At 38.5% G+C, this 25,423-nt stretch overlaps 1 protein-coding gene across 2 annotated transcripts in view; it reads left to right on the top strand.

The window, feature by feature from the left end:
* The first annotated feature begins 1,335 nt into the window (after nt 1-1,335).
* Nucleotides 1,336-25,423, top strand: part of LOC136864790 (lysosomal proton-coupled steroid conjugate and bile acid symporter SLC46A3) — a 76,991-nt gene continuing 52,903 nt past the window's right edge. For both annotated transcript variants that reach the window (XR_010859372.2, XM_067142189.2), the window contains exon 1: nt 1,336-2,486. Coding sequence is in view for 1 of the 2 variants with exons in the window: in XM_067142189.2 (XP_066998290.2) it covers nt 1,658-2,486 (829 nt within the window). In the remaining variant the exon portion in view is untranslated. The remainder of the gene's footprint in view (nt 2,487-25,423) is intronic.

Raw genomic sequence — 25,423 nt, 5'->3', positions numbered from 1 at the left:
TTTCCCCTTGCGGGTGGGACAGTAGAATAACACCCACGGTATCCGCTGCCTGTCATAAGAGACTACTGAAAGGGGCTTCAGGAGCTCCTAACTTGGGAACGTGGGCTGGTGACCACGGGGCTCTTAGCTGAGTCCCGGCATTGCTTCCACTTACTTGTGCCTGGCTCCTCACTTTCATCTATCCTATCCGACCTCCCTTGGTCAACTCTTGATTTCAATCAATCAATTAATCAATCAATCAATCAATCAATCAATCAATCACCACTGATCTGCATTTAGAGAAGTCGCCCAGGTGACAGATTCCCTATCTGTGTTTACTTACGTTAGGATAGGATCTGGACAAGACCTTGCGCTTTTATTGTGCTGGGTTTGGTAACGGATTATGATTTACATTACTGACGGGAACAAGATCATGTGCCACTTTACATTGGTTAATAGGAATGCAAGTAGCTACTTTAGAAATGAAAATGGCGTGTAATATTCTTCATTAGGTTATAAAAGTAAATTTACTTCTTGGGACGGGATGGTGGGTTCCTGAACATCGCACTGAACACATCTCTCCTCTGAGACGCACTCAAAGTAAGATTTCAATAATTTCCACTTTTAACGTTAGAAATATGTTGTTGACCGGGCTGAAAAAATACCAAATACATAATAAGACCCATAAATATAAAACATCGTTCATATAACCATATTATTCTTCAGGAATAATACGAATGTATAACTTCATTAACCTCGCACAAGACGGAATTATCTGTAGGTTGCCATTTGTCACGCCTACAGTTCTGTACACACTGAGCTCTCCATTGCTTATCTCTCTGGGAGCGAAACAGTCTAATCCCGTCAGTTGTCTTATTTTGACAATTTGGTGCGGCACAGTATCCCATTTTCCTTCAAAATACAGGTAATAACTCACATCATCACGTCGGGCACGCCCACATAACGATATTTAAGACCCAACATGGCCGCCACTGCAAAGGATTGTGGTAGTGTGACCAGACCTTCCTAGACTGACCTTGATCGCTTATGCATCGCTGTGTGACATCTGGCGTACACTTTCCGTACTAGTGCTATCGTCGTTTACACAGCAAAGCCAAACAATATAATTCATGCTAGGAACAAGATTCGCATCGTGAAATGTTATATAATGTGTGTGTGACACAGTTGTTGGCTTAAGATAATAACGGTTTAGAAACTTCATATCGATCGATCATATTCTCGATTCAATTCAGATTTCATTTTCATTCAGTTGGCAGCACTACCGGAACCGGAATAGCTCTCACCTTACTCCACACCCGGTACACAAATTCAACAAGCGATTCTGATCGTTTTGAGGTTATGTTTTATTTCTGCATTCTGCGAGTGGGATTAGGTTAAGTCAACCCATCAGCTGTTCCTTCAGTAAACACTTTATCTCGGTCACACAGCAATCACAACTACCTGAAAATGGAAGATGCTAAACGCTGTTCAAGTTAATTGCATTTCTTTCCGCATAAACAATTAATACCGGTAGTAACTAAATCATTCGCTGATCATCGCCAACTGTTCCCTTCATCTACCGGTATATTGAATAATCTGCCCATTTTGTCGTTCACCAAGTATCTTTGTTTCACTTTTTTGTATAATTGCAACGCGTTGTCGAATTTGATACGAAATAATGGATCTTATTCCCAACGGAATTTTTGTATGTCTGCGAAATATAACCATAGAACCTGTTTTGCTGCTATATATGTTTGCAACATTTATGCAGTATGTAGCTTTTCAAGATTTGGTATATGAGAAAGTCTGTGCATCAGAATTCAATTTCAGTGTTTGCCGGAATTTGTATGCCCCAGAAAATGAAGCTAATCTTGGATTTGTTCAGAATGATGCCTCTGTGTGGATTCTAATTTCAACTACTGCCCTCGTCATACCCTCTATAATTTCAACCATATTTTTGGGTTCATGGGGTGACTCTTTTGGCCGGAAGCTACCACTGATTATGCCACCAATAGGAGGGATTTTGAGTTCAATTGTATACGTATGTGTTTCATATGATAATTTAAACGGACCATTGTGGCCTATAATTTTGGCTAGCGCATTCTCAGGCATGTTTGGTGGTTTTGTGAGTTGCATAATGGCAGTTATGAGCTACATATCTAATATTTCAAGCTGTGATAATCGAACCAGTCGTATTTCTTTGGTGGAGGCCATGACATTCATCGGGGGAACTGCTGGTCCATTTGCTGGAGGAGCACTGTTAGCAGCCTATGGTCATTCTACAGTGTTTATAGTTATTGGAGTTTGTCACATCCTTATATTATTTCATATATTCATTTTTGTTCCTTTTGTTCCTCCTGAAAATAATTATCATGAAAGAAAGATATGCACCACTTCACATTTAACTGAATCGATTAATGTGTGCTTTAAGCAACGACAAAACTACAAGAGATCAGCTATATTAGCATATTTGACAAGCTGTTTGATCATCATGACTGCAACTGCAGGTAGGATGTTAAGAGTACCATACATGATCTAGGTCACCTACAGTTCTGCAGTTTTCATTTGACTTCAAATTTCTCTTGATTGACTGCATATATATAGGCCTACACGACTGATAATGATACTGAAAACAGGGTGTCCACGTTTTGGAAAGTCAGTGAAATTATAGCCTAATTATTTTTCTTTCTACATTTTGCTTTAAGTCTCACCAACACAGTTTTCCTTGTGACGATGGTATAGGAAAGGGCTAAGAGTGGGAAGGAAGCAACCGTGGCCTTAATTAATGTACACCCCCTGCATTTGCTGGTGTGAAAATGAGAAGCCTTGTGACGATGGTATAGGAAAGGGCTAAGAGTGGGAAGGAAGCAATCGTGGCCTTAATTAATGTACAGCCCATGCATTTGCTGGTGTGAAAATGAGAAGCCACGGAAAACAATCTTCGGGGCTGCCAACAGTGGGGTTCGAACCCACTATCTCCCGAATTAAAAGTTGTGGAAGGGCATTGTGGTCAGGGAAAATCAAGGAAATCAGTCTAATTTCTGGAAAAGTCAGAGAATTTTCCATAGTGATGGAACCTGAGGGGAACATTTTTTTGCTCAAACTTGCCATAAAACAGATTATAGTAGCAATTATTTTAGGTTATTGACACTAGTACATTGTTATGATCACTCTGTTATTGCCTCACTATCCTAGATGACAATTCAGTATCAAAAGGATTTGCCACTCGCTTACATAATTGCCCCAATTCCTTGAAATAATGAAATGTAGCTTTTACATAAGATGGAGGTTTTAGACTTTTAATCAGAATCACTTGTCAGCTGAAAAATCGTATACTTTGCTCTGTTATTTCTAATCTCATTAGTTATGACTAACTTACTCCTAAAATCAGAGTCAAAGCCTTGGGGGTGACGTATCATTTGTTTTATATGTTTTAACGGCAGAGGTAAAGAAGTAGGGGACTGCTAGAGTAATATTCAATGCAATATTATGGTTATTAGCAGTCCCGTAATTTACCAGAACCATTTTAACATTTTCCTAAAATCTGGAAATTTACAGTGTTAATTTATCCTTTCATGGTAATGGTTGGAGAGGGCAAATCATTCAGCAATTGCTGTTTTATTTGACTACACTGTGAACCTCTTGAAGCCTGAGTGAAACAGAGGGGAGATGTTCTTTTTCAAGTGACTGATGCAGCTCCCTACACTTGGCAGCCATTCAATTTCCTCGAGATGTTTCGGAGACAAATTTTCATAATAAAAGGGATTGAGTGATTGTAAAGTCATCCATTTTATACACACCTCCCTGTAATTCTCCACTACTTTTTTAACAGGAAAAGTTAAAAAACAAAATTTTGATTGAATTAGGTAATGAAATTCACTTAATTACGTGCACAGAGAGGAGCTTTGAATTTTACCCCACAAATAGTAAAAATTCAAGACATCTGCATAAAACTAAAAATTCAGATGGGACATATTTATTAAGGAAATTCCTGCCTTTTCAGGAAATATGACAACTCTACTTCCGCTTACATGTGCCAAGCTCCTCTCTTTTATTTTGCCTACCTAATTTCTCTCGATCAGCATCTTTTATTTTCCAACCCTGATGATATTTTGCAATGCCTAAGGAGCTCTTCATCTTGACGCCTTTTAATGCCCTTCCCTTTCTTTTTAAAACTGATACCATAATTCTTTGTCTTTCGTTTTAGAATTACTTGACTTACCTCCTATGCATCTTTCGGTGCATAGGGCGGCCATGAAGAACCTTCATTTGGTCCTATTGTCAGCCATCTGCTTTACTTCACTCAAAGTTTTCCTTGTTTCCATGGTTTCTTCTTCACCAGTTCTCTTCCAGGCCGTTCTTGGGTGACCATGTCTCTGCGCACCTTGAGCGTATATTCCAGTCCATTGCTGACCTTCCTATAGCCCATGCAGGTTTTTCAAAATGTGGCCGATCCACAATGAATTTCTCTCCTTAATCTGTTCTCTAGGCATTTATTGGTTGAAGGTTTGTTGGCTTCCACATGTAATCATTTGATATCACATCTAACCATTCCATTTATAATTTGGTTTTCTGTCTGGTTTATGGTCCTCCAAGTTTCACAGCTAGACAGAAGAATTGCTACCACATTCGTGCTGAACAGTTAAAGATTTGTTCTTCTTAAGATATTCTTGTTTCATCAAACAGAATACTGTACAGCTGCACAAAGGCTCCATTTGTTTTTCTGAATTCAGCTCTTGAGATATCATCTGCTCTTGAATTTTTTCAAACAATGCTACCAAGGTATACAAAGAAATTGGTTTGGTCTACTTCCTCCTTCACTTAACATCTTCTATATCACAGAATCTCTGCGGACAACATCTGTAAAATCAGTGTCTTTAAGCCTTTCTTGCATTCCCTATTGAATACTAACCTCTCTTCCTATCTGCCATAACCTTCATCACTCTATTGAACAGGAATAGTATGGGTGAGAGTGTACAGCCTTGTCACACTCCAGAATGAGTTCAAATGGATTTCATTAATTTTCCATTTTGCAGAACTTGACATTTATATCATTCATACATTTTCTTGATGATAGTACCGTAATAATTTTTGGAGGGATCCCATGTTTTTCCAAAACATGCCACATAACTTTCCTGTTGACTGAGTCAAAACCCTTCTTGAAGACATTAAAGATCAAATACAGCGATTTCTGCCATTCAGGTCTCTGTTCAGTTATAATTGTGTTACGTGTTTATAAGATCGACACAACTGCAGTTTCTTGCTCCTTTCCTAGAATTGTTTCTACAGAATCCTTAATTCAGTTCAAAATTATCCTTGTGAACACTTCGCCTGGTATGGTATGCTCCACAAATTGTTACTGTAGGTTCCCTTGGTTAACTCTCCCTTTTGCTTGCTCTTTGTTAAGGGCTTCAGAGAATATCTGTACTTCATGCATTGCCAGCAGCCTTCTGTCCTTGCTTCTTTCTGGCCTGCTCCTACTGAAGCCTCTCTTGAACAACATTTTAGTGATGCTATATAGTTCTTTGACGGTAATAATGGTGATTATAGTTTTAAGAGGAAATACAAATGGACAACCATCCTCTCTGAACATTACTTAGACAAAAAATGGAAGAGATCCGATACTTCAGAGAATGATGGTATCAGGAAAAACGGAAAAGCTCATGAAGAATGTGAAAATGAGACTCCCTAGGCCTCACAAACCTAATACCATCGGGATCAGAAGAGAACATGAGTTGACCAAGGAAGGTTGGATTTGAAAGATGAAAGCTAAGAGCCCCTGGGAGTCCCCCTTTTAATCGCCTTTCATGATGGGTAGGGGATACTGTGGATGTATTCTTCTGCTCCGACCCACAGAGGCAGTAGTTCTTTGTCTTTGTTGGTATCTCCCCTTTCTGCAGCAAGCTGTGCCCTCTAGACCTGTCCCCCTCTTATCCCTCTTTACACTTCTCTCTACTAAATGGTCAATGGCTTTGAACTCTGTTTATGTTAGGGCATTCTAGTGCATTCTTTTGCTTGTGTTTGTTGGGCCTTTATGTCTTGTTCGTGATTTATTAAGTCCTACGTATTTTCGGTCATCCATTCTTTCTTCAGACAGTTTTTAAAGCCAAGCACACATTTGCAAGTTTCAGAGAAGATATTTTTAACCCAAGTCCATTTAGCCTCAATACCATGATCCTGTATCTCCCGGAGAGCTTCAAATCAATTCCTAAGTTTTATGTAGATTTTTTCTTTCTTTTCCAGTGTTGTAAGCTTCCTCATGTCGAATTATTTGTTCTCTTGTTCAAATCATCTGTTGATAGCCTTTATCTTCCATTGAAATTCTTTGAAAACTAGGCTGCTGATGTCGGCACCCGTCTTGTTTCTCACGTCCAACAATGACCTAAACTTCTGATTCGTTGCTATAGTCAACGTCAACTTAAGTTCTTCTAAGCGGTCTAATTGATGTTATACCAGCAGTCAGCTCAAGAACTGAGGAAAATATCCTTCTGCGTGTGATCACTTCCTCTTTTTCCCCTTACATGGAAGAAATCGAACCACTCCCCACAGATTAGCTCAGAGCCAGACGAGCAAATAATTGTTTTTACTTAGGGGTACTCTTTAGTTATTTACTTAACATTGGAATACCTGTAGTGATTGTCATTGCATCCTGAGCTGGTAATTTTGTTTTTAAATTATGCATTGTGATTCTCTTCATAGAATTATTCTGTTCCGCGTCATATGTTCTGTTATTTTTTTAGCATTGCAGTAGTGATCATCATTGAGTTATGAACTGGTTATTTTTGTTGTTTTTTGACTATACTTTGTCATTCCCTGCATTGAATTATTCTGTTTTACGTCAAATATTCCCATCATGTTTTGTGATTTACATCTTTTACGTAACCCATTGATCGTTGGTAGCTTTTGAGGAAAGGCAGTGCAAATTATTGAACTTATAGTTTTTAATCTCATGTTAGTCTTAAAAGTTTTTTATTGTGTTATCATGTGCACTCTAGTATTATGAAATTGCCTATAATAAATCTTTAGAAATTGAATCATGACTTTCAGAACGAGAGCCCATGAGAGGGGCGTGGCACTGCCTATTCTTGGCAACCTTGCTTGGTATTGGTTTGTTTACTCTCTGTAGTTCAGCACTTTGCCACTTAACTGTCAAACTCCAACTCTGGAAAAAATTATTATCATTATTATTTGCTTTACATCGCACTGACACAGATAGATGATATAGCGACGATGTGATAGGAAAGGGTTAGGAGTGGGAAGGAGCAGCTGTGGCCTTAATTAAGGTACAGCCCCAGCATTTGCCTGGTGTGAAAATGGGAAACCACGGAAAACCATCTTCAGGGCTGCCGACAGTGGGGTTCGAACCCACTATCTCCCGTATACAAGCTCACAGCTGCGCGCCCCTAAACGCATGGCTAACTTGAATGGTGGTCTGGAAAAAAAGACCTAAAGAGTTGAGTTGTACAGAGATGTAAGTCAGGTGGTGGTGTTATCGCAGTTCAGCTGTTTTGATACCACAAGGTGGTGGATTGGCAGTGAGTTGTTATGGAGTTGTGTTGTTGATACTGCATGGCAGATCTATTGTGGTTTAGTAAGAGTGATGTGTTGACAGTCAGTTGTTGATGTAGCGAACTATCGTAGATAAGTCTTACCATATTGATACTGCTTTGCAGATCAATTGTAAATTGTGTATTATATTTCAAGTGTTATTGTATTGTGTTGAGTGAAAATACACATGCATATATATAAGTATAATCAATGATAGTAGGGGTATTATTTAACTACATCGCTGCATTCTACTTCAAGATCTTACGGCGACAATAGGACAGGGTTAGGAATGGAAAGGAAGTGACTATGGCCTTTATTAAGGTACACCCCCTGCATTTGCCTGGTGTGAAAGTGGGAAACCACGGTAAACCATTTTCATGACTGCCAACCATGGAGTTCGAACCCACTATCTCCCAAATGCAGACTCGTAGCTGTGTGACCCAAACCACATAGCCAACTCGCTTGGTTCTGTCATCTCTCTTGTCACTTCTGCTAGTTCTCTCAAGGTTCTAACATACCAGAAGCCTAGTTTCCTTTTCATGCCAAAGGTCATCTATAAAAGATCCCGCCAGCTGTCGATTCGTGCTGTTTCTGTAATCATGAAATTCGGGCTCCCTAGCCTAGTGGTAGGGCTGTCACTTATAGCCTCCAGGCCGGTTCTTGTCTGTTGAGGTTGTTGCCCTTAGCCTTGAAGATCCCCCTTTGCTATAAGGCAGTGGTTTCTTCTTTCTTAACCTCGAAAGGAACAGTTTCTTCATCTACCAATTTCAGCATTCTAAAGGTCTCCTCCACCAAAACTGCCGTTGAGGACTTCACCAACACCTCCTTAGCCCATCACTTTTCAGAGTTCTTGTAGGGCCTTCACAGTTACCGCAGGGGTTCTGGGGCACATACGATCCCCTCTGTACTCCATACCTATTTCATGCAGTAGCCCATCACCTACAACGTGAATGAGGAGTTGTTGGTCTTGAGGGAGACATGTTTTGAGTTGGGAGAGCTGATAATCCCATTGCTTTGCGTGTATAACAATAATCACCACTGCTGAATACTTCACTATCTTGGACTAGTTTTAATTTCAAACCATCACTTTTTTTGTCCCATCATGTCTTGACATGGCTGTAGCAATTAAAACATGTTGAGTTACCAATTTTATTAGCTGCCTCTGTAGATCAGTGGTAGAATGTCGGCCTCCAGATCCCAAGATAGTGGGTTCAAACCCGGCGGAGGTAGTCGGATTTTTGAAGGGCGGAAAAAAGTCCATTCGACATTCCATGTCATACGATGTCGGCATGTAAAAGATCTCTGGTGACACATTTGGTGTTTACCCGACAAAATTCATTAAATCTCAGCCATTGACGCCCAAGAGAGTTTCGGTGTACTTGGTCTGCCATCTGGTGGGCCTAGAGTAAAACGGAACGTCAAAATTGACGAGCAGACAGCCAGATGGCGTCAAATTGAAATGTCTGCACACGGTAGCTGAGGCCATATGATTATTATTATTATTATTATTATTATTATTATTATTATTATTATTATTATTATTATTATTATTATTATTATTATTACCAATTTTATTTATTCTTTTCCTATATCTTTCTACACCGATGGGCAGTTACATTATTGCCACCTACCTTATTAGGTAGGTTTAGGTTTAGCATCACTTTGGCTTGCGAAACTGTGGCCATTCGATGAGGCATCGATTCAGCCAAGTGGCAGAAGATATCCTGGGGTATCTCAAACCACAAGCGCAACAGTAGGTCTTCCAGTTGGTATACACTGTGGGGCAGTGGTAATCTAGCATGAACCTGCTTGTCCAATTTGAACCATAAATGTTAAATTGGGTTGATATCTGGGCTGTTTGGGAGCTACAGCACTAAAGCAAATTCACTGATATGTTCCTCAAACTAGTCCTTCACAATCCTGGCAGTTTGCCCTGGCTTATTGTCTTGTTGGAAGTGGCCGTCACCAGTGGGGAATGTTGACGACATAAGTGGTTGAACTTGGTTTCCAATAACATGCAGATACCAGATAGCTGTCAAGGATTGGCATACTGGAATAATGGGCCTCAAAATGTATCCTTCCCTCCTCCAAAAAGAAAGTCACACAGATTATCACACGACCTCCACTGGCCTGTTTCCATTCAACAGTGCAACTGGGTGCCATAGCCTACGATGGTAATTGGTGTACATGTGCTTGGCCATCGATGTGATGAACCAGGAATCTAGATTCACTGGACCAGGTGGCTGTTTGCCAATCATCCACAGTCCACTGTCTATAATTTTGTGCCCACTTCATGTGCTACTGCCGCTGGAGTGCAGTCATCATTGGTGTAAGACTGGGTCTTTGACTCCGCAGTACCATGTACAGTAGTGTTTGCTGAAATGTGCTGCGAAACATTGTAACATATAAATTATGCACAGTAGAGTTTTCCACCTATTCAATACTAAGATGTATTTACAATATTTACATTACATGGGACTAGTTTTAACCCTCCTCGGGGTCATCAACAGCCATATTAAAATTAGGCAAAATCCTAAAACATGTTTTTTAACAGTAAGAATCTTATGAATATATAAATTACAATATGAAGTGTGGTTGAAATGTTGAAAATGAAAATGAGATATTACGTGTGATGCAGGTGAGTAATAATTAATACAAGTAAATTATACATACTAAGAAGACCGGAAAAAAAGTTTAAATAAGGTGCTCTGAGTCGACAACACAGAGCACCATATTTAAACTTTTTTTCCAGACTTATTAGTATGTATAATTTACTTGTATTAATTATTACTCACCTGCATCACACGTAATATCTCATTTTCATTTGCAACCTTTCAACCACACTTCATATTGTGAAGATTCTTAATGTTAAAAAACATGTTTTAGGATTTTGCCTAATATTGTGTATGTTTTAATATGGCTGATGATGACCCCGAGGAGGGTTGAAACTAGTCCCATATAATGTAATATTGTAAATACATCTTAGTATTGAATAGGTGGAAAACTCTACTGTGCATAATTTATATGTTATTCTCAGTTCAGTATGGACCAACAACATGAAATTCATAACTCTTGATGACTGTGAAACATAGCCCTAGTCACCGCTGTAGTACCTCTGGTCGATTTCTCAAACTGTGGTCCTATCGTCACTGAACCATCCCCAGCAGTCTCCACTAGCCTCTGGCATCAATGAGCTGTTGTCGACAAACGGCTGGACAATGTATCATCGTTTGCCCAGGGTTGCTTCCGTTTTTATAGGTGTTCGACAACAGACATGTGAGAGTAGCCAACAAACCATGCTATGCTGGTATGAATGCACTGTGTCATTGCAATTTGATTAAATTTGCAGGCATCTCCAGCTTTTTCCATACTGACACCAGAGACACAACTAACAGTGATCCTGTAGACCTGTCCTATATTTATATACTAGCTGATGTACCCGTGCTTCGCTACGGAATTCTACATTGTATACACAATCCTAGGTTAGGTAGTGTACATGTTGTGAGCAAGACTGTATTAAATTGCATAGCTTAACATTACACTGGAAACGTGACAGAGAAATTACCAAACGTCTTTTCTCATATGAAGACTGCATTAGGGAACTTTCATTGTAATGGTAGGCCGGCTTGCCTACCATCACTCACAATCAGGTTGGGGAGTTTTCATTATAATGGCAGGCACTCATTCTCCACCTGCCTTTATACATCCTCAGAAAGACTGTCTTAGTGGTTTTCTCAACTGAAATAAACATAGGTCATTACAATGATGTCAGTAGGAATGGTGCGGTTAAAAGTAATGCTTTCACATGAAATACTTGATCAAATGAAAAAGCACAGATTTTCTCACTTTCACCGAACAGTACTACACTGCCTGTCCAACATTCCAAAGTTCCAGAGCTGGAAAGACCAGGCCGCAGACAGCCATGATCTGTGAACACTCTTAGTCTTTTTTCGGAGGGGGAAGGGGTCGAATAGTGGAGAGTCCCAGGGCAAAAACTATGCCCTTTAACTAATCTGATTCCTAGGAGTACCTGATGAGTCGGAAAATCTCAATTCACTACACTGGCGGCGGAAAAATCTATCTGACTTGGAGGCAATTTTTTCCCCTACGCTAGAGGAGAAACCCCCTCTTCACTGCTAATTTTGAATAAAATGAATGTAGAATTTAATAAAAGTGAAGAGGAAGAAGCTCTTTTTAAGAAACACCTCTTTTCAGGGTTGAATTTTGAGTTATTTAGTGAATTGTGGGGCTATAATTTGGAATATGCCTAAATTGTAATTCTAGACCAGGTCATACTACTACTACTACTACTACTACTACTACTACTACTACTACTACTACTACTACTACTACTACTACTGAGCCTCTGCCTTAAGCGTGCACACTGCTCATTCAAAACAGCGCGTCAGAGTAGGGATCGAATAGCTGGAATACTACGATGAACCAGTGAGTTACGTACCAGGAGTACGGTATCAGAAAATGTATGAACCAGGGGAATGACATGCTAAAGAAGAAAGTTTTCTAACTCGCCAGCTATTTCCCGCCAATATTCAGTCAGGCTGTTATACTCGGTACGCAGCAGTAATCCCATCTATCGGAGTTGAGCGGCAGCATAAGAAACAAAGAACATCACCACAAACAATGGTCAATATAATATTATTGTTGATCAATGTTATGCGCTTTCTATATTGTAGGCCTCACATTTAGTTTTCTTCTGGCTATGAAATACCACTGTTGTCATAGTCGGTACAGTACAGTAAAATTGAATAAACCGATTTTCATTAAATTCTCTTAACCCATTTTCTCGTGGTTCGGCGTTACAATATGGACAAATTCATGAATATCTGTGTTGTTATAGCCGGTATGGTAAAAATGTATAAGATATAAATGGTCGGAAATTTAATTCTATATAACTTTGGTTATGTAGTATTTATCGATACGACCACTAATAATATAAATATTTGAGAATTAAATTTTAGGCCTTCCACTAAACTACCATTTTAATCAGCGTAAATTAAATGATTTATAGCCTAGATTGTAATGGCTCATTCTCCGACTTTGCATACCAATTTTCAATGAGATAGGACCACTAATAATGTAAATATTTAAGAATTAAGTTTTAGGCCTTCCCGTAAACTACCATTTCACTCAATGTGAATATAATTATTTATAGCCTAGATTGTAGCGACTTATTCCCCGACTTTGCATACCAATTTTTATTAAGATAGGACCACTAATAACATAAATATTTGAAAATTAAATATTAGGCCTTCCCCTAAACTACCATTTCAATCAGCGTGAATAAAATTATTTATGGCCTAGATTGTAGCGACTTATTCCCCGACTTTTCATACCGATTTTCATTAAGTTCTCTTTCGCTGTTTTCCAGTGATGCGTGTACATACATACATACATACAGACGGAAATTACGGAAAAGTAAAAATTGCATTTCCTTGTTGCTGTGGACATGACCGATACAGAAATACCATTCTTTTGAAATTCTGAGCAATGTACAGACAAAACTCTTATTTTATATATATATAGATGGAGTGCAGTCAAACAAAATCAGCTGATGCAGGAAATATTAGATTAGGAAATAAAGTCTTAAAGAAAGTGGATGAATATTGTTACTTGGGTTATAAAATAACTAACGATGGCAGAAGTAAACTGGACATAAAATGCAGACTAGCAAAAGCAAGGAAGGCCTTCGTTAAGAAAATAAATTTGCTCTCTTCGAACATTGATATAGGAATTAGAAAGGTGTTTTTGAAGACTTTTGTCTGGAGCATGGCATTGTGTGGAAGTGAAACGTGACGATAACTAGCTCAGGAAGAAAGAGAATAGAAGCTTTTGAAATGTGGTGTTACAGAAGAATGCTGAAGGTAAGATGGATAGATCGAATCACGAATGAAGAAATACTGAATCAAATTGGTGAGAGGAGATTGATGTGGCTAAATTTGACCATAAGAAGAGATAGAACGGTAGGACTTGTGCAGTTGGTTTTTGAAGGAATTGTAGATGGTAAGAACAGTAGGGGCAGACCAAGGTATGAATATGACAAGCAGATTAGAACAGATGTAGGATGCAGCAGTTACGTAGAACTGAAAAAGGTTAGGACAGGATAAAGTGGCATGGAGAGCTGCATCAAACCAGTCTATGGACTGACGACTCAAACAATATATATATATATACCATGCTGCCAGCTTGTCACGTGTACCTCTCTATGCTCCAGGTGCGATAAATGTCCCAGGACTGGGGTAGTCATAATGTAATGGCTTATCAGTGTACACTAGATATTGACAACAGTTGCTCTTTTACTTTTCCTGTAGTTTGTTGAAAACAAACCCTTCTTCTGACATTTGCATTTCTACTTTTTCTCCAGTTGTTTTCTTACAAAGCTTTACAGTCACAGCACAGTAAAAGTAAGTCAGAATTCTTCCTGAAAAGTTATTTCAGGATTGTGCAAAAGATATTTTAACTGTGTTTGTCCAGTATCATGATTTAATATAAAAGTTTCTTTTTAAGGGGATTTTAAGTTATTAGGATTATGGGATCATGAAAAATGACTGTATATCAATTATGTTGCAACAAAATATAGAAAGAAAACAATTAACACAGTTTATTGCTTCATTAATTTTTTTATTTTTTATTTCATTTAGTATCATTGCAGTTACATTTATTGTCTGGTAACAAATGTTTTATGTAGAAACAAATGGGGTTATCAGTACTTCTTAACATTAATCATAGAAGAATTAACCCCTCAAAGGATGACAATATTGGCAAAAAGAACAGGGAAAATAAAATTCCTAAGTTTTGCAAACGTAAACGTTGGACTGGAAGAGAGCAAGTCAGTCAAGTAAGATTTGAATAAGAAAAATAAAATGAAAAGACCCTGGAACAAGAAAGGAAAAGAAATAGCAAACTTAACTGGGACCCAATAGTCACCACTCCACATTCACAAGATGCGAGACCTTGGTAAGTGGAGCCATGCATTCTTACCCATTTATAATCCAACACCTTTTTCTTTTCTTTTTTTAGTCCTCAGCCCGAAGGCTGGTTGGATCCTCAACAGCTCCACCATCAGCTGTCATAGATGGCCTAGATATCACTGAAGAGGCGTACTAGGGAAATGAGGAGTGAGGTAGTTTCCCGTTGCTTTCCTCACCGAGCCAGAAGTTGCTATTACATATCAGTCTGCCAAGCCCACTGAAATGCATGCACCAACTGACCTTATGAGCAATATTTTCACACCATCCATAGCAGGGACTGGCTGCAGAAAGAATGGCATTACTAGCATCACTCATAGTCACTTTTATTTTGTCAAAGCCAAGAATAAAGCTGAGACAGATCAATGAAAGTAACAAAATTGCTCTAGTCTATACCAGAAGACATAGTGCACTGTAAACACTAGGTCCCACCGGCAAAGGCACGATCCAACCCTGGTCACAGAAAATGTTTATATACAGCACTCATTTACAGACAGATTGTTAAGTGCAAAGCATGTCGATTGTCCAGATGAACTGAACTGTCCTCAAATATGATACAAGTATTTTAACAAAGGAGGAAAATGATCCTGAACTGCAGGAATCAGTTGAAGATGGCATAAATCAATGTCATTCAAAGAAAATTATTGCTCTCAACTTCCATTCTCGTAAAGCATCTTAACTCTCTTAACTGTTCTTGTTTAATTGGTCAGATGTCCTCTGTATGTATATTTATTTGCATATTGTGAAATAGTGAATCTCTAAGTATGGTAACCTATCATATTCTGGCAAAATTACCTTACTGCAAGTACAGGGAATTTTGTATGCCCCTGGATGTAAAAGCGGGGACAATTTATCCTTGGTTTTAGCCAGACTGTGAGCAATTTTGTTGACGGTGCCAAACACGGTTTTTATATTGTGTTTGCGGAGCACCTTGGCAATTCGATCTGTGGTGTTGTGAATGTAAGACAGGTAGGCAGTTCCCTTCACTTCTTCCTTCTGTGAGATTTGCTTGGTCGTTTCTCTGGGATGCAGGGCTCTGTGAATCTGGGAATCGCTGTAACCATTACCCTTGAACATAACTTTGAATGTGGATCTGAAGGGTGGTTCAAGTTCCACTCAATCTCTGTGAGAACAACTCTGACCCAAGTCTAGAAAGCTAATAATAACAGCCGAAAGAATTTGTTGCACTGGCCATGTGTCACCTAGTAATCCTGCAGGCCTTTTGCCTGAGGAGCAGTCGCTTGGTAAGCCAAAGCCCATTAAGGCTATTGTGTGTACAGTAGAACCCCGTTTATCCAAAATAAAGGGGGCGGAGCCACTTCAGTTGACACTTTTTTTTTTTTTGGATGACACATGGTAAATATTTTCGGAAGTTAAACGTCGAAATAAAAATGCATTAACTCTGTTAAGCAAAGGTGCATACTGTATATTAACATTGAAATATTTACATAATATTACTCATTGTATAAAATCAGTGATTTTCTTCTGAATTTTCTTGGTACAGCGCTGTCATGCAGCTATTCGTGCCACCGTTTAATCAACAGTACATCAGCTGGTGTAGATTCATTGCTTTGTTCACCAAAGCTCAAAGCAGTCTGAAATAATGAGCCAATTTTTGTTACTACTGACTGAACTGAATACTGTATACAGTAATTTTATTACAGTACTGTCCGGCTCCATGGCTAAATGGTTAGCGTGCTGGCCTTTGGTCACTGGGGTCCCGGGTTCAATTCCCGGCAGGGTCAGGAATTTTAACCAACATTGGTGTATGTGTCGTCTTCATCATTATTTCATCCTCAACACGACGTGCAGGTCGCCTATGGACGTCAAATCAGAAGACCTGCATCTGGCGAGCCGAACATGTCCTCGGACACTCCCGGCAGTAAAAGCCATACGCCATTTCGTTTCCTTACAGTACTGTAATTAAAGTGTGTGGTACTGTATTTTAATAAAAATTCGAAATCAATCTTACGTCCAATGCATTAAATCCATCATCTGCTGTAACTCAATTTTCAGAACTGCTATTCTCAAGTTCAGAGTCATCTGCATAATCTTCATCACGAATAATACAGTAATAATAATAATAATACAGTAATAATAATTCCTGCTTGTTCAAGAAAAATGTATCATGGAACCAACTAGAGGGTAAGAAACTGGTTTTTTATGCTACACGTGCATTCTGGCATAAGTCATAATATAAAAATAGGATTTGTCTAGTAGCTCTCAGCACATATAGCAAGAGAATTACTAATATTGACGACTAAGAATGAAACGGTAAAAACAAAATATTAAAGTACAATTTTGCAAGAGCATTTTGGTTAAGCCGGGTTTCGGTTAAGAGGCGTTCTACTGTATTTACATCCTTGAGCTACTTTTATTTTTCTAAAGAAACTGTTTTCTTTTGGTTTTTCAGATTTGTTGTACATTTCTTATCTTCATTCTCTTTCAATCTTGCAATAGCCTCTACTCAAGTTATAACTTCAGCTCCTCCACAAACAATTTTTTTTTTTTTTTTTTGACCAGGGACTGACCTGGGTGCCTGTTTAACGTGGTCTAGAAGCAATTCTCTAAATTAAATTCTTGGACTATTTGTTCCTAGTAATGGGAAATGGGAAGCTGCACTAGTAGATGCTATGTCGCCAGGGTTTGCAGTGGATGACTGGGAAGATGGGGCAGGTCCAGTTATGCAGGGAATTTTCAGCATCTTGTTTTTCATGAATACTACACCAGCTTTCATAAGCTTGAGGATCATAACTTTGCACAGGAACAATGTCTGCACAGAAAGGAAAAATTCCAGCCTTTTTAAAAACCTTTTCCTATTACCACTGGCTTCATTACTACTTGATATGATTGAAGAAAACATGCCCTTGGGCAATTTAAGACTATTTTTTCTCTACCATTTGATAATTTCTTTATCCCACATCAACTTCAGTGATTTGTAAACAGTTAGATCCATGGATCCCCTGTGGGTGGGGGCGGTAGAATAACACCCACTGTATCCCCTGTCTCGTAAGAGGCGACTAAAAGGGGCCCCAGGGGCTCTAAAATTTGGAGCGTGGGTTGGCGACCATGGGGCCCTTAGCTGTGTCCTGGCATTGCTTCCACTTACTTGTGGCAGGCTCCTCACTTTCATCTGTCCTATCTGACCTCCCTTGGTCAACTCTTGTTCTTTTCCGACCCGACGCTATTAGGTTTGCGAGGGCTAGGGTGTCTTTCATTTTCACGCCCTTCGTGGCTCTTGTCTTCCTTTGGCTGATGTCTTCATTTTTTGAAGTGTCGGATCCCTTCCTTTTTCCCCCTGATTAGTGTTATATAGAGGATGGTTGCCTAGTTGTACTTCCTCTTAAAACAATAATCACCACCACCACCACCACCACCACCACCACCACCACCTTTACCACCTAGATCCATGGGTTGTATAACGTGGCTGGCATGTGATGGCAGCTTGATAGTGACTTTGTGTTCATCTAATATCTGTCCAGCTCCAATGGCTAAATGTTTAGTGTGCTGGCCTTTAGTCCAAGGGGCTCCAGGTTTGATTTGTGCCTGGATTGAGGATTTTAACATTCCTTGGTTAATTTTGATAGTTCACAGTCAGTCAGTCAGTCTCTCTCTCTCTCTCTCTCTCACACACACTCATCACCTATTAGGCATCAACTCAAAAGACCTGCACCAGGCTTCTCTGGAGGCCACACGCCATTATTATTAGCTAATACTCTCTCTATAAGAGATTATCCTACATGCTATGTCCATTGTAGATCAGTACGACTAGTCTCTCTGTTGAAATATTCATCAAAAAATTATTTTTGAAATTATTTTCAACAGTCTCAGCCTTCATTCAGCCATTGCGTGTAGCTGCATAAGTCATTCCTTGAAACACATCCTTAGCGATCCAGGAATCCCACACATTTTCTCCAGCTGCATTACCTCCAAGTAGCACAGTGATGTTTTCTTTCCCTGGACCACTGCTTGCTCTGTGTGCTACTTTTCCCTTCTCTCCAACTACCTTTATTTGAGTGGGTCCGAACAGAATGTCTCATCAATATTATAAATATATATACGGAGAAACATTGCTGTAGTAACTTATTTTTACAGGTTCAAAATATTCTACACTTTGTGGCTTTTTCAGACTTGGACTGAAAGTTTTTTAAATTTGCAGAAATAATTATCACCAGGTACTCCATTCGTGAATGGTGGGACAATATATTTTCAGTAAGAAATCATTCAATTGTTACTAACATTTCCTTCTTTGAGAGAGCCCCCACTCCTATCTTTCCATTATTTTAATGGAAGATGCCTTGCTCTCATCTGGCACTTCTTTACATTTCAGATATTCCCATATGTGCTTACGTGGTACATGATCTCAATATCCAAGAATACAACTACGACCATTCTATTCTTATCCCAGTATTTTTCAAAGAGCATTCTTGTTGAAGAAATGAGGTCTAGCGTTGATCTGTTCACTCTAAATCCATGTTGTTCTTCCTCAAGTTTAGGTTCAACAAATTTTCAGATTTTTCTCTCCAGGATGGTCTCATATATTTTTAACCCATGAGATAGAAGGGTTACGCCTCTATAGTTGTTACACTTCTTTCGGTCACCTCTCTTAAATAGTGGAATAATCACTCCTTGCCTCCTGTCACTGGGGATTTCATTTTCTTCCCAAATTTGATTTAGTACTCTGTACAACCATTGTATTCCAGGTTCTCCAAGTGCTTTGATCATGCCCACACTGAACTCATCCAAGCCTGCAGACTTGTTGTTTTTCATTTTACATATTGCTGTTTCCACTTCCAGCCAGGTCAAACTTTCTACATTATAATTTATAGGGTTTAGAGGGTCATTTTGTGTGTCGTCAGTTGTATTACAGTTAGTAGGTGATTGAAATATCCACTGAACTCCTGTAATATTTCATTTTCATTTCTAGTTACCTCTCCGTTTGAAAGCTCTACTGTGTTGATAGTACTTTTATCATTTCTTTACTGAGCTCGATAGCTGCAGTCACTTAAGTGCGGCCAGTATCCAGTAATCGGGAGATAGTGGGTTCGAGCCCCACTGTCGGCAGCCCTGAAGATGGTTTTCCGTGGTTTCTCATTTTCACACCAGGCAAATGCCGAGGCTGTACCTTAATTAAGGCCACGGCCGCTTCCTTCCACTTCCTAGGCCTTTCCTATCCCATCGTCGTCATAAGACATATCTGTGTCGGTGTGACGTAAAACAAAATAGCAAAAAAAATATAATTTCTTTTGTTTTTAACAATGCTATACAGGAGCTTCTTGTATTTGTCTTGCCCTATTCTATTGTCAAGATCTTTGCATTTCTGTTTCTCAATGTCAACTACCCTTTTGAGCTGTAATCTTTTTTCTCTGTAAAATGATAGTTTATCCTCTATTTCACTTGGATTTCCTTGCAATCTGGCACAGTAGAAAGCTCTTCTTGCACCATTTCTAGGTTTGACAGCAGCTTTTACATCCTCATTCCACCATGCTGTTTCTTTGGATTTTCTTATTTGGCTCTGCCTTCCACATATTCTCTCAGCTGTCTTCACCAATACTCTCCTCAGGTTATCCCATTCCTCATTTGCAGATCTCAGATCTTCTTTTGGTAACATTTTCCGAACATTTTCTCGAAACATTTCCTTCACCCTTGCTTCAGAAAGTCTCCAAGTTTTATTTTTTGTGTTCTTTTGTTGTAGACTTCAGGAGGTCTTCTCTTTGTGATATCTGCAAACCAACAGCCTGTGGTCTCCATCCAAATTTTCACTAGGAATTACTTCGACATCATTTACAATCTTCTAAACGTCTTGGTCGGCGAGTATATAATCAATCACAGTTCCATATTGATCGTCCCAATTATATCTTGTGATCTTATGTGTGTCCCTTTTCTTGAACCAAGCATTACTTACATCCACATTGTTCCTCATATAAAGATCTAGAAGATGTTCACCCTCTGTCTTCCTATTCCCCATTCCATGAGGACCCAGGGAGGATTCATACCCCAGTCTGTCTGATCCAACCTAAGCATTAAAATCTCCCATCACTACCAAATTTTCACAATCCATATGTTCTTCCAAGTTGGACAGGAAGGCTTCTTTTTCTTCATTTGAACATCCTGATTGTGGAGCATAGACCTGGATTATATGATATTTGTCACCATTCCAATTTACTGACACTTTAATTATTCGGTCATGCTGACAAATTCAATCTGGCTACAAACATCAATATCTTTATGAAGTATAAAGCCCACTCCATTTCTTGACTCCAAGTTATTTCCAGACCAGTATAGTTTATAGTCTAGATGCGGAGGTGACTTATTCCTGTTGCCTTCCATTTGGTTTCACTCATCCCCAAGATGACAATTTTCCACCTTTCCATCATATCAACTATTTCTTCAGTTTTATTTGTCATTGTTAGAATATTCAAGATTCCAATCCGGCAACTGGGTCTTGATTTAGGTTTCATAGCTGGTGAAGCTTCAGGCTGTAAGCCGTCATACGCACCTAGCTGTTGTCATTGTCTTGAGTTCTTCGATCCGAGGCTCATATTTGTCTTGAAAGTGATTGCAACTACTCTCCAACTGATTTGCTGGGCCTAACGTTAAAGAAGATTTTCTGTCAGGGTTATCTCCCTTAGCCTTTAGCAGTCCCCTGCCATATATGGAAGGCAGCAGCTTCCTGTTGAATTTATGTGTCATTTCCTACACTAAGTCCCCTATGGGTGAACGCCTCTGTCCTTAGCCATTGGTTCTCCCTTAATTCGTCAGGTTTGGTAACGGCCGCCCAACCCTCGGCCAGACAGTCGCAGGTAGTACTGTCTGCTGTCACATACGGTAGCAGGATATACCTGACCTGACAACTATATCGAGAGACAAAGAGCTGTGTACAAATTCAAGGAGGCAGGTCAAACTGTTTTGAAATCAAGAGCGGAGTCCAACAATGAAGTGGTCTATCACCACTTCTCTTCATTACTATAACAAATATTTAAATCTAAAGACCAAAATCGTGAAAATAGGTAAGGACATTATTTTCTTAAAAAACTGTCTCAAAGAGGGACTCATTCCTAATTTTTTTAAAAATCTGTTCGAAACAAGATTGTTCTGTCGTACTAGCATAGAAAGACGCAAGAGAAATCCAACTGAGAGAACCAAGGCTTATTTTTCCTCATCTACGGATTATAATAATTGGGCCCATTCAACCATCCCCGTATTTCCGAAGCCTGTTATCAATCTTTCAAAGACCCATTTTGATAAGTCGGAAATAAGAATTATGGAGAAAGGTCCCAAATTCAATTGGCCTGTTCACTTCAAACTCAAGGGCGCAGTCACGATCACGGCGGAAGCTGAAAATGCAGTACAGATGTTACCGATCAAGAACCAACAGAGACTAGATTTAATATTTTAAAAAACTTTCTAATTTAATAAGTAAATAAAATCAAATCAATAACATTAAGGGAATAAGTTGGAGTTCCTTCACATTATAACCAAATAATAGGTTCGTTGAAACAGAAAATTAAGGAGAATGATTTGATTTTGACTAAGGCAGACAAGGGGAATGCTATGGTCATTATGAGTAATGAATCATAAATCAAAATTATTAAAAAAAAAGATCCGAGCAGTATTATTCGAAGAAACTTAAAGCAACTTCTTAAACTATCTTCTTTCATCGTCAATGAAACGGAATCTCAAAAGCTTATTAATATGAATCCGGGTATCCCGACAGCTAGGGCACTGAATTTTACACTATTGAGAATCTTCCACCGTTTTGATACTTTATTATCATTATTATACTTTAGTATCAAAACGGTGGAAGATTCTCAATAGTGTAAAATTTAGTGATTAAATTTTGATACGGAAAATGAAGCTGATTACTTGCAAGCTAGGGCACTACCGAAGATGCATAAAGAGAATATACCTATAAGACCTATCATCAATTTCAAAAATAGCCCTATATACAAGACATCTAGATTTATACACAATTTTTTTTAAAAACATTACAGATTTGAAGGTAATAGCTTAAGTCTATTAAAAATTCCAAAGAATTTTGTGATCATACCAAAGATTTAAACATGAATTCGGTCAGACCAGAAGATGTATTCATTTGATATCAAAAACTTGTTCCCGAATATTCTGGTATCAAAAACTATAAATCTTGTAAAGAGCAATCTACTCAAATACAGTAATTTAAGTAGGCAAGAGGTAGCGGATTTTATTAATATCTTGAGTTCGTCACCGCTAATAATTATTTCACCTTTAATGGTCAATTTTATAAACGGGAAGGTCTTCCCATGAGCGCCCCAGCTTCGGGAATTATGGCGGAAATTTACATGGATTTTCTCGAAAATAAAATCAACAACATTAAGGGAATAATATTTTGGTTGAGATACGTGGACGACACTTTTACAATAATTGATCACAGCATTACTAATGGAAAGGAGGTATTGTAACAGATTAAATTTTCTTTTGAAAGTGAGAATAAAAAAGCATTAAATTTTCTTGATATTACAGTCATTAATGACTCCAATAAACTTAGATATAAAATATTTAGAAAACCCACTCAAACAGTGAACGTAATTAGACAAGATTCCATGCATCCGGCAGCACATAAGAGGGCCTCCTTTTATAGTATGATTCATAGGGCTTATAGTATACCCATGTCAGAAGTAGATTGTAAAAATGGATTGGATAATTTAATAGCTAAAAGTAATGGGTTCAACAGGCAATTTGTGGACAAAATTATTAGCAAACTTGAGAAGAAATCGTTTTCAACATTAACTAAAGATACTAAAAAGAAAAGACAGTTGCGCCCTTTTCACCTACATTCATAGTAAAATCTATGAAATTACAAATGTTTTCAAGAAACTTAATATGAAAGTTTCTTTCAAGACAACCAAAAACAGTGCTCATTTTTTAAATAATCAGCACACTATTAATAACTTCAATAACAAATTTCAGAAATCAGTAGTTTACAAATTAAAGTGTCAGCATTGTTCCGCCAGTTACATTGGACAGACAGGCCGCAATTTTAGCATAAGGTATAAAGAACATGTTAATGCGTCGAAATAGGCAGATTCTCGGCAGTGGGTTCTCATATGGTTGATACCAATCATACATTCACGAACATAAAACAAGACCTCCAAATTCTCCAATTAAGTAAGAAAGGGAATCTATTGAATATTTTTGATAACATTTTTATAAATATTGATCAAAAATGCAATCTGTTTTATAATCTGAATGAAATATCACAAGAAATCAATATATATACTTTTCAAAGAGATAATAAAAACATTCTTTACAGAAAGGCACGTAAGTAATGCATTACCTCACACCTCTCCCCTTACATCAAACTCCTCACAACCTCCCCTCCAAGTCAGTCCTCAATGGCCTTCAAGGACTGCACTCAGTTAGCTTCAACACTTGATGTGAGGTGGACGGCACAGGGCGGGCAAGGAGGTGAGTGACCAGATGGGCACCCAGTTTACATTTCACATTGAATTTTTCATTAGTTCATTCATATTTTTTCCTTCTTAGGCCCATATGGTCAACAACACAACCAAGTTCAACCTGCGTCATTCAACACAAGTCCACCTTTCTTCAATTCATCACAAGGAACTATTTTAATGTGGCATCAATATTACACTATTTTATGTACAATTATGTGATTAATTCATTTTGCACAGCCACTCATGTTGTATTATATTTGTGTAATTCCACTCATGTAAGGACATTTTACCTGTGCAACAACTGAACTTCGTAGTTCACATTCTGTTCATGTTGTGCTATTTTAAGATTCAAGATTGACAAGACGCTCATACTATAATTTTATATATAATTTTATATTTTATATATAATTTTATATATTTTAAGTTCCCTACGGGAATCAGCATCTATAAGATGCTAATACGCCGCATCACAAGACTCACAGACTTTTTATTCACTAATTTTAATGTATCCTTACCATATTTCCAATGATTTTATTGTGACTGAAGATGTCCCATAACAGGACGAAACATATATCACCAATATAGTTTAATGTAGTCCTATTATTAAAGACAATTACAGTATTGTAAAGGTGGAATTATAAATTTAAATTTTCACAAGTTGATATAATGGATGAGATTATAAAAGCAGTGAAAATGAAGGATCAGTCAACAAATGCACTTGTATTTGCTGATGATGCTATGCTATGGGGTGAGACAAAAGCAGTTCAAGCTAAACTAGATCTTTGGCAAGAAGAATTTGAAAGAATGGGAATGATCATCAACCGAACTAAAACCGTCGGTTTAGTGATGAGTCGAAATCCTGAAGCAGTCCATCTGCAAGTGCAAAATGAAGAAGTAGACATTATCAATAACTTTAAATACTTAGGGAGCTTTGTTTCTTCTGACATTACTATAAACCAAGAAATAGGCAATAGAATACAAGCTGCATCAAAATTCTACCACTCCGTTCGTTAGTTACTTTGGGATGACTCATTTCCCCACGCTGTTCAAAACATATCTTGTACCGATTCTAACATACGGACTGGAAGCAGCAATGTTGACTACATCTGCACAAAATCGCCTGCAGGCCACTGAAAAGTTCCTTCGGTCATGTCTTCAAAAGACAAGGAGAGACAAAATAAGGAATGAAAGTATTCGGCAACAACTTGGATTGGACAGAGGCCTGTAGGAAACTTTAGAATTAAGCAGATTACGATGGTGGACATATGAGAAGGATGGCTCCAATTAGGACCCCAAGAGCATACTACGAAAGTAATGTTGTTGGTAATAGGCCCAGAGGGAGGCCTCGTGATAGTTGGGAAAAGCAAATTTTCAAAGACCTTGTTAAACATGATATAAATTGGCAGCAAAAGGTAGATCATCAGCTGTGGATGGACAGGACGAGCTGGGAGAGGCTCGTAAACACCCACACCT

The sequence above is a fragment of the Anabrus simplex genome, chromosome 1 (assembly GCF_040414725.1).
Source record: "Anabrus simplex isolate iqAnaSimp1 chromosome 1, ASM4041472v1, whole genome shotgun sequence".
In the NCBI taxonomy this organism is placed as follows: Eukaryota; Metazoa; Arthropoda; class Insecta; order Orthoptera; family Tettigoniidae; genus Anabrus; species Anabrus simplex.
Note: the sequence above shows the minus strand (reverse complement) of the source record. Positions and strands in the feature narration are given on the sequence as shown.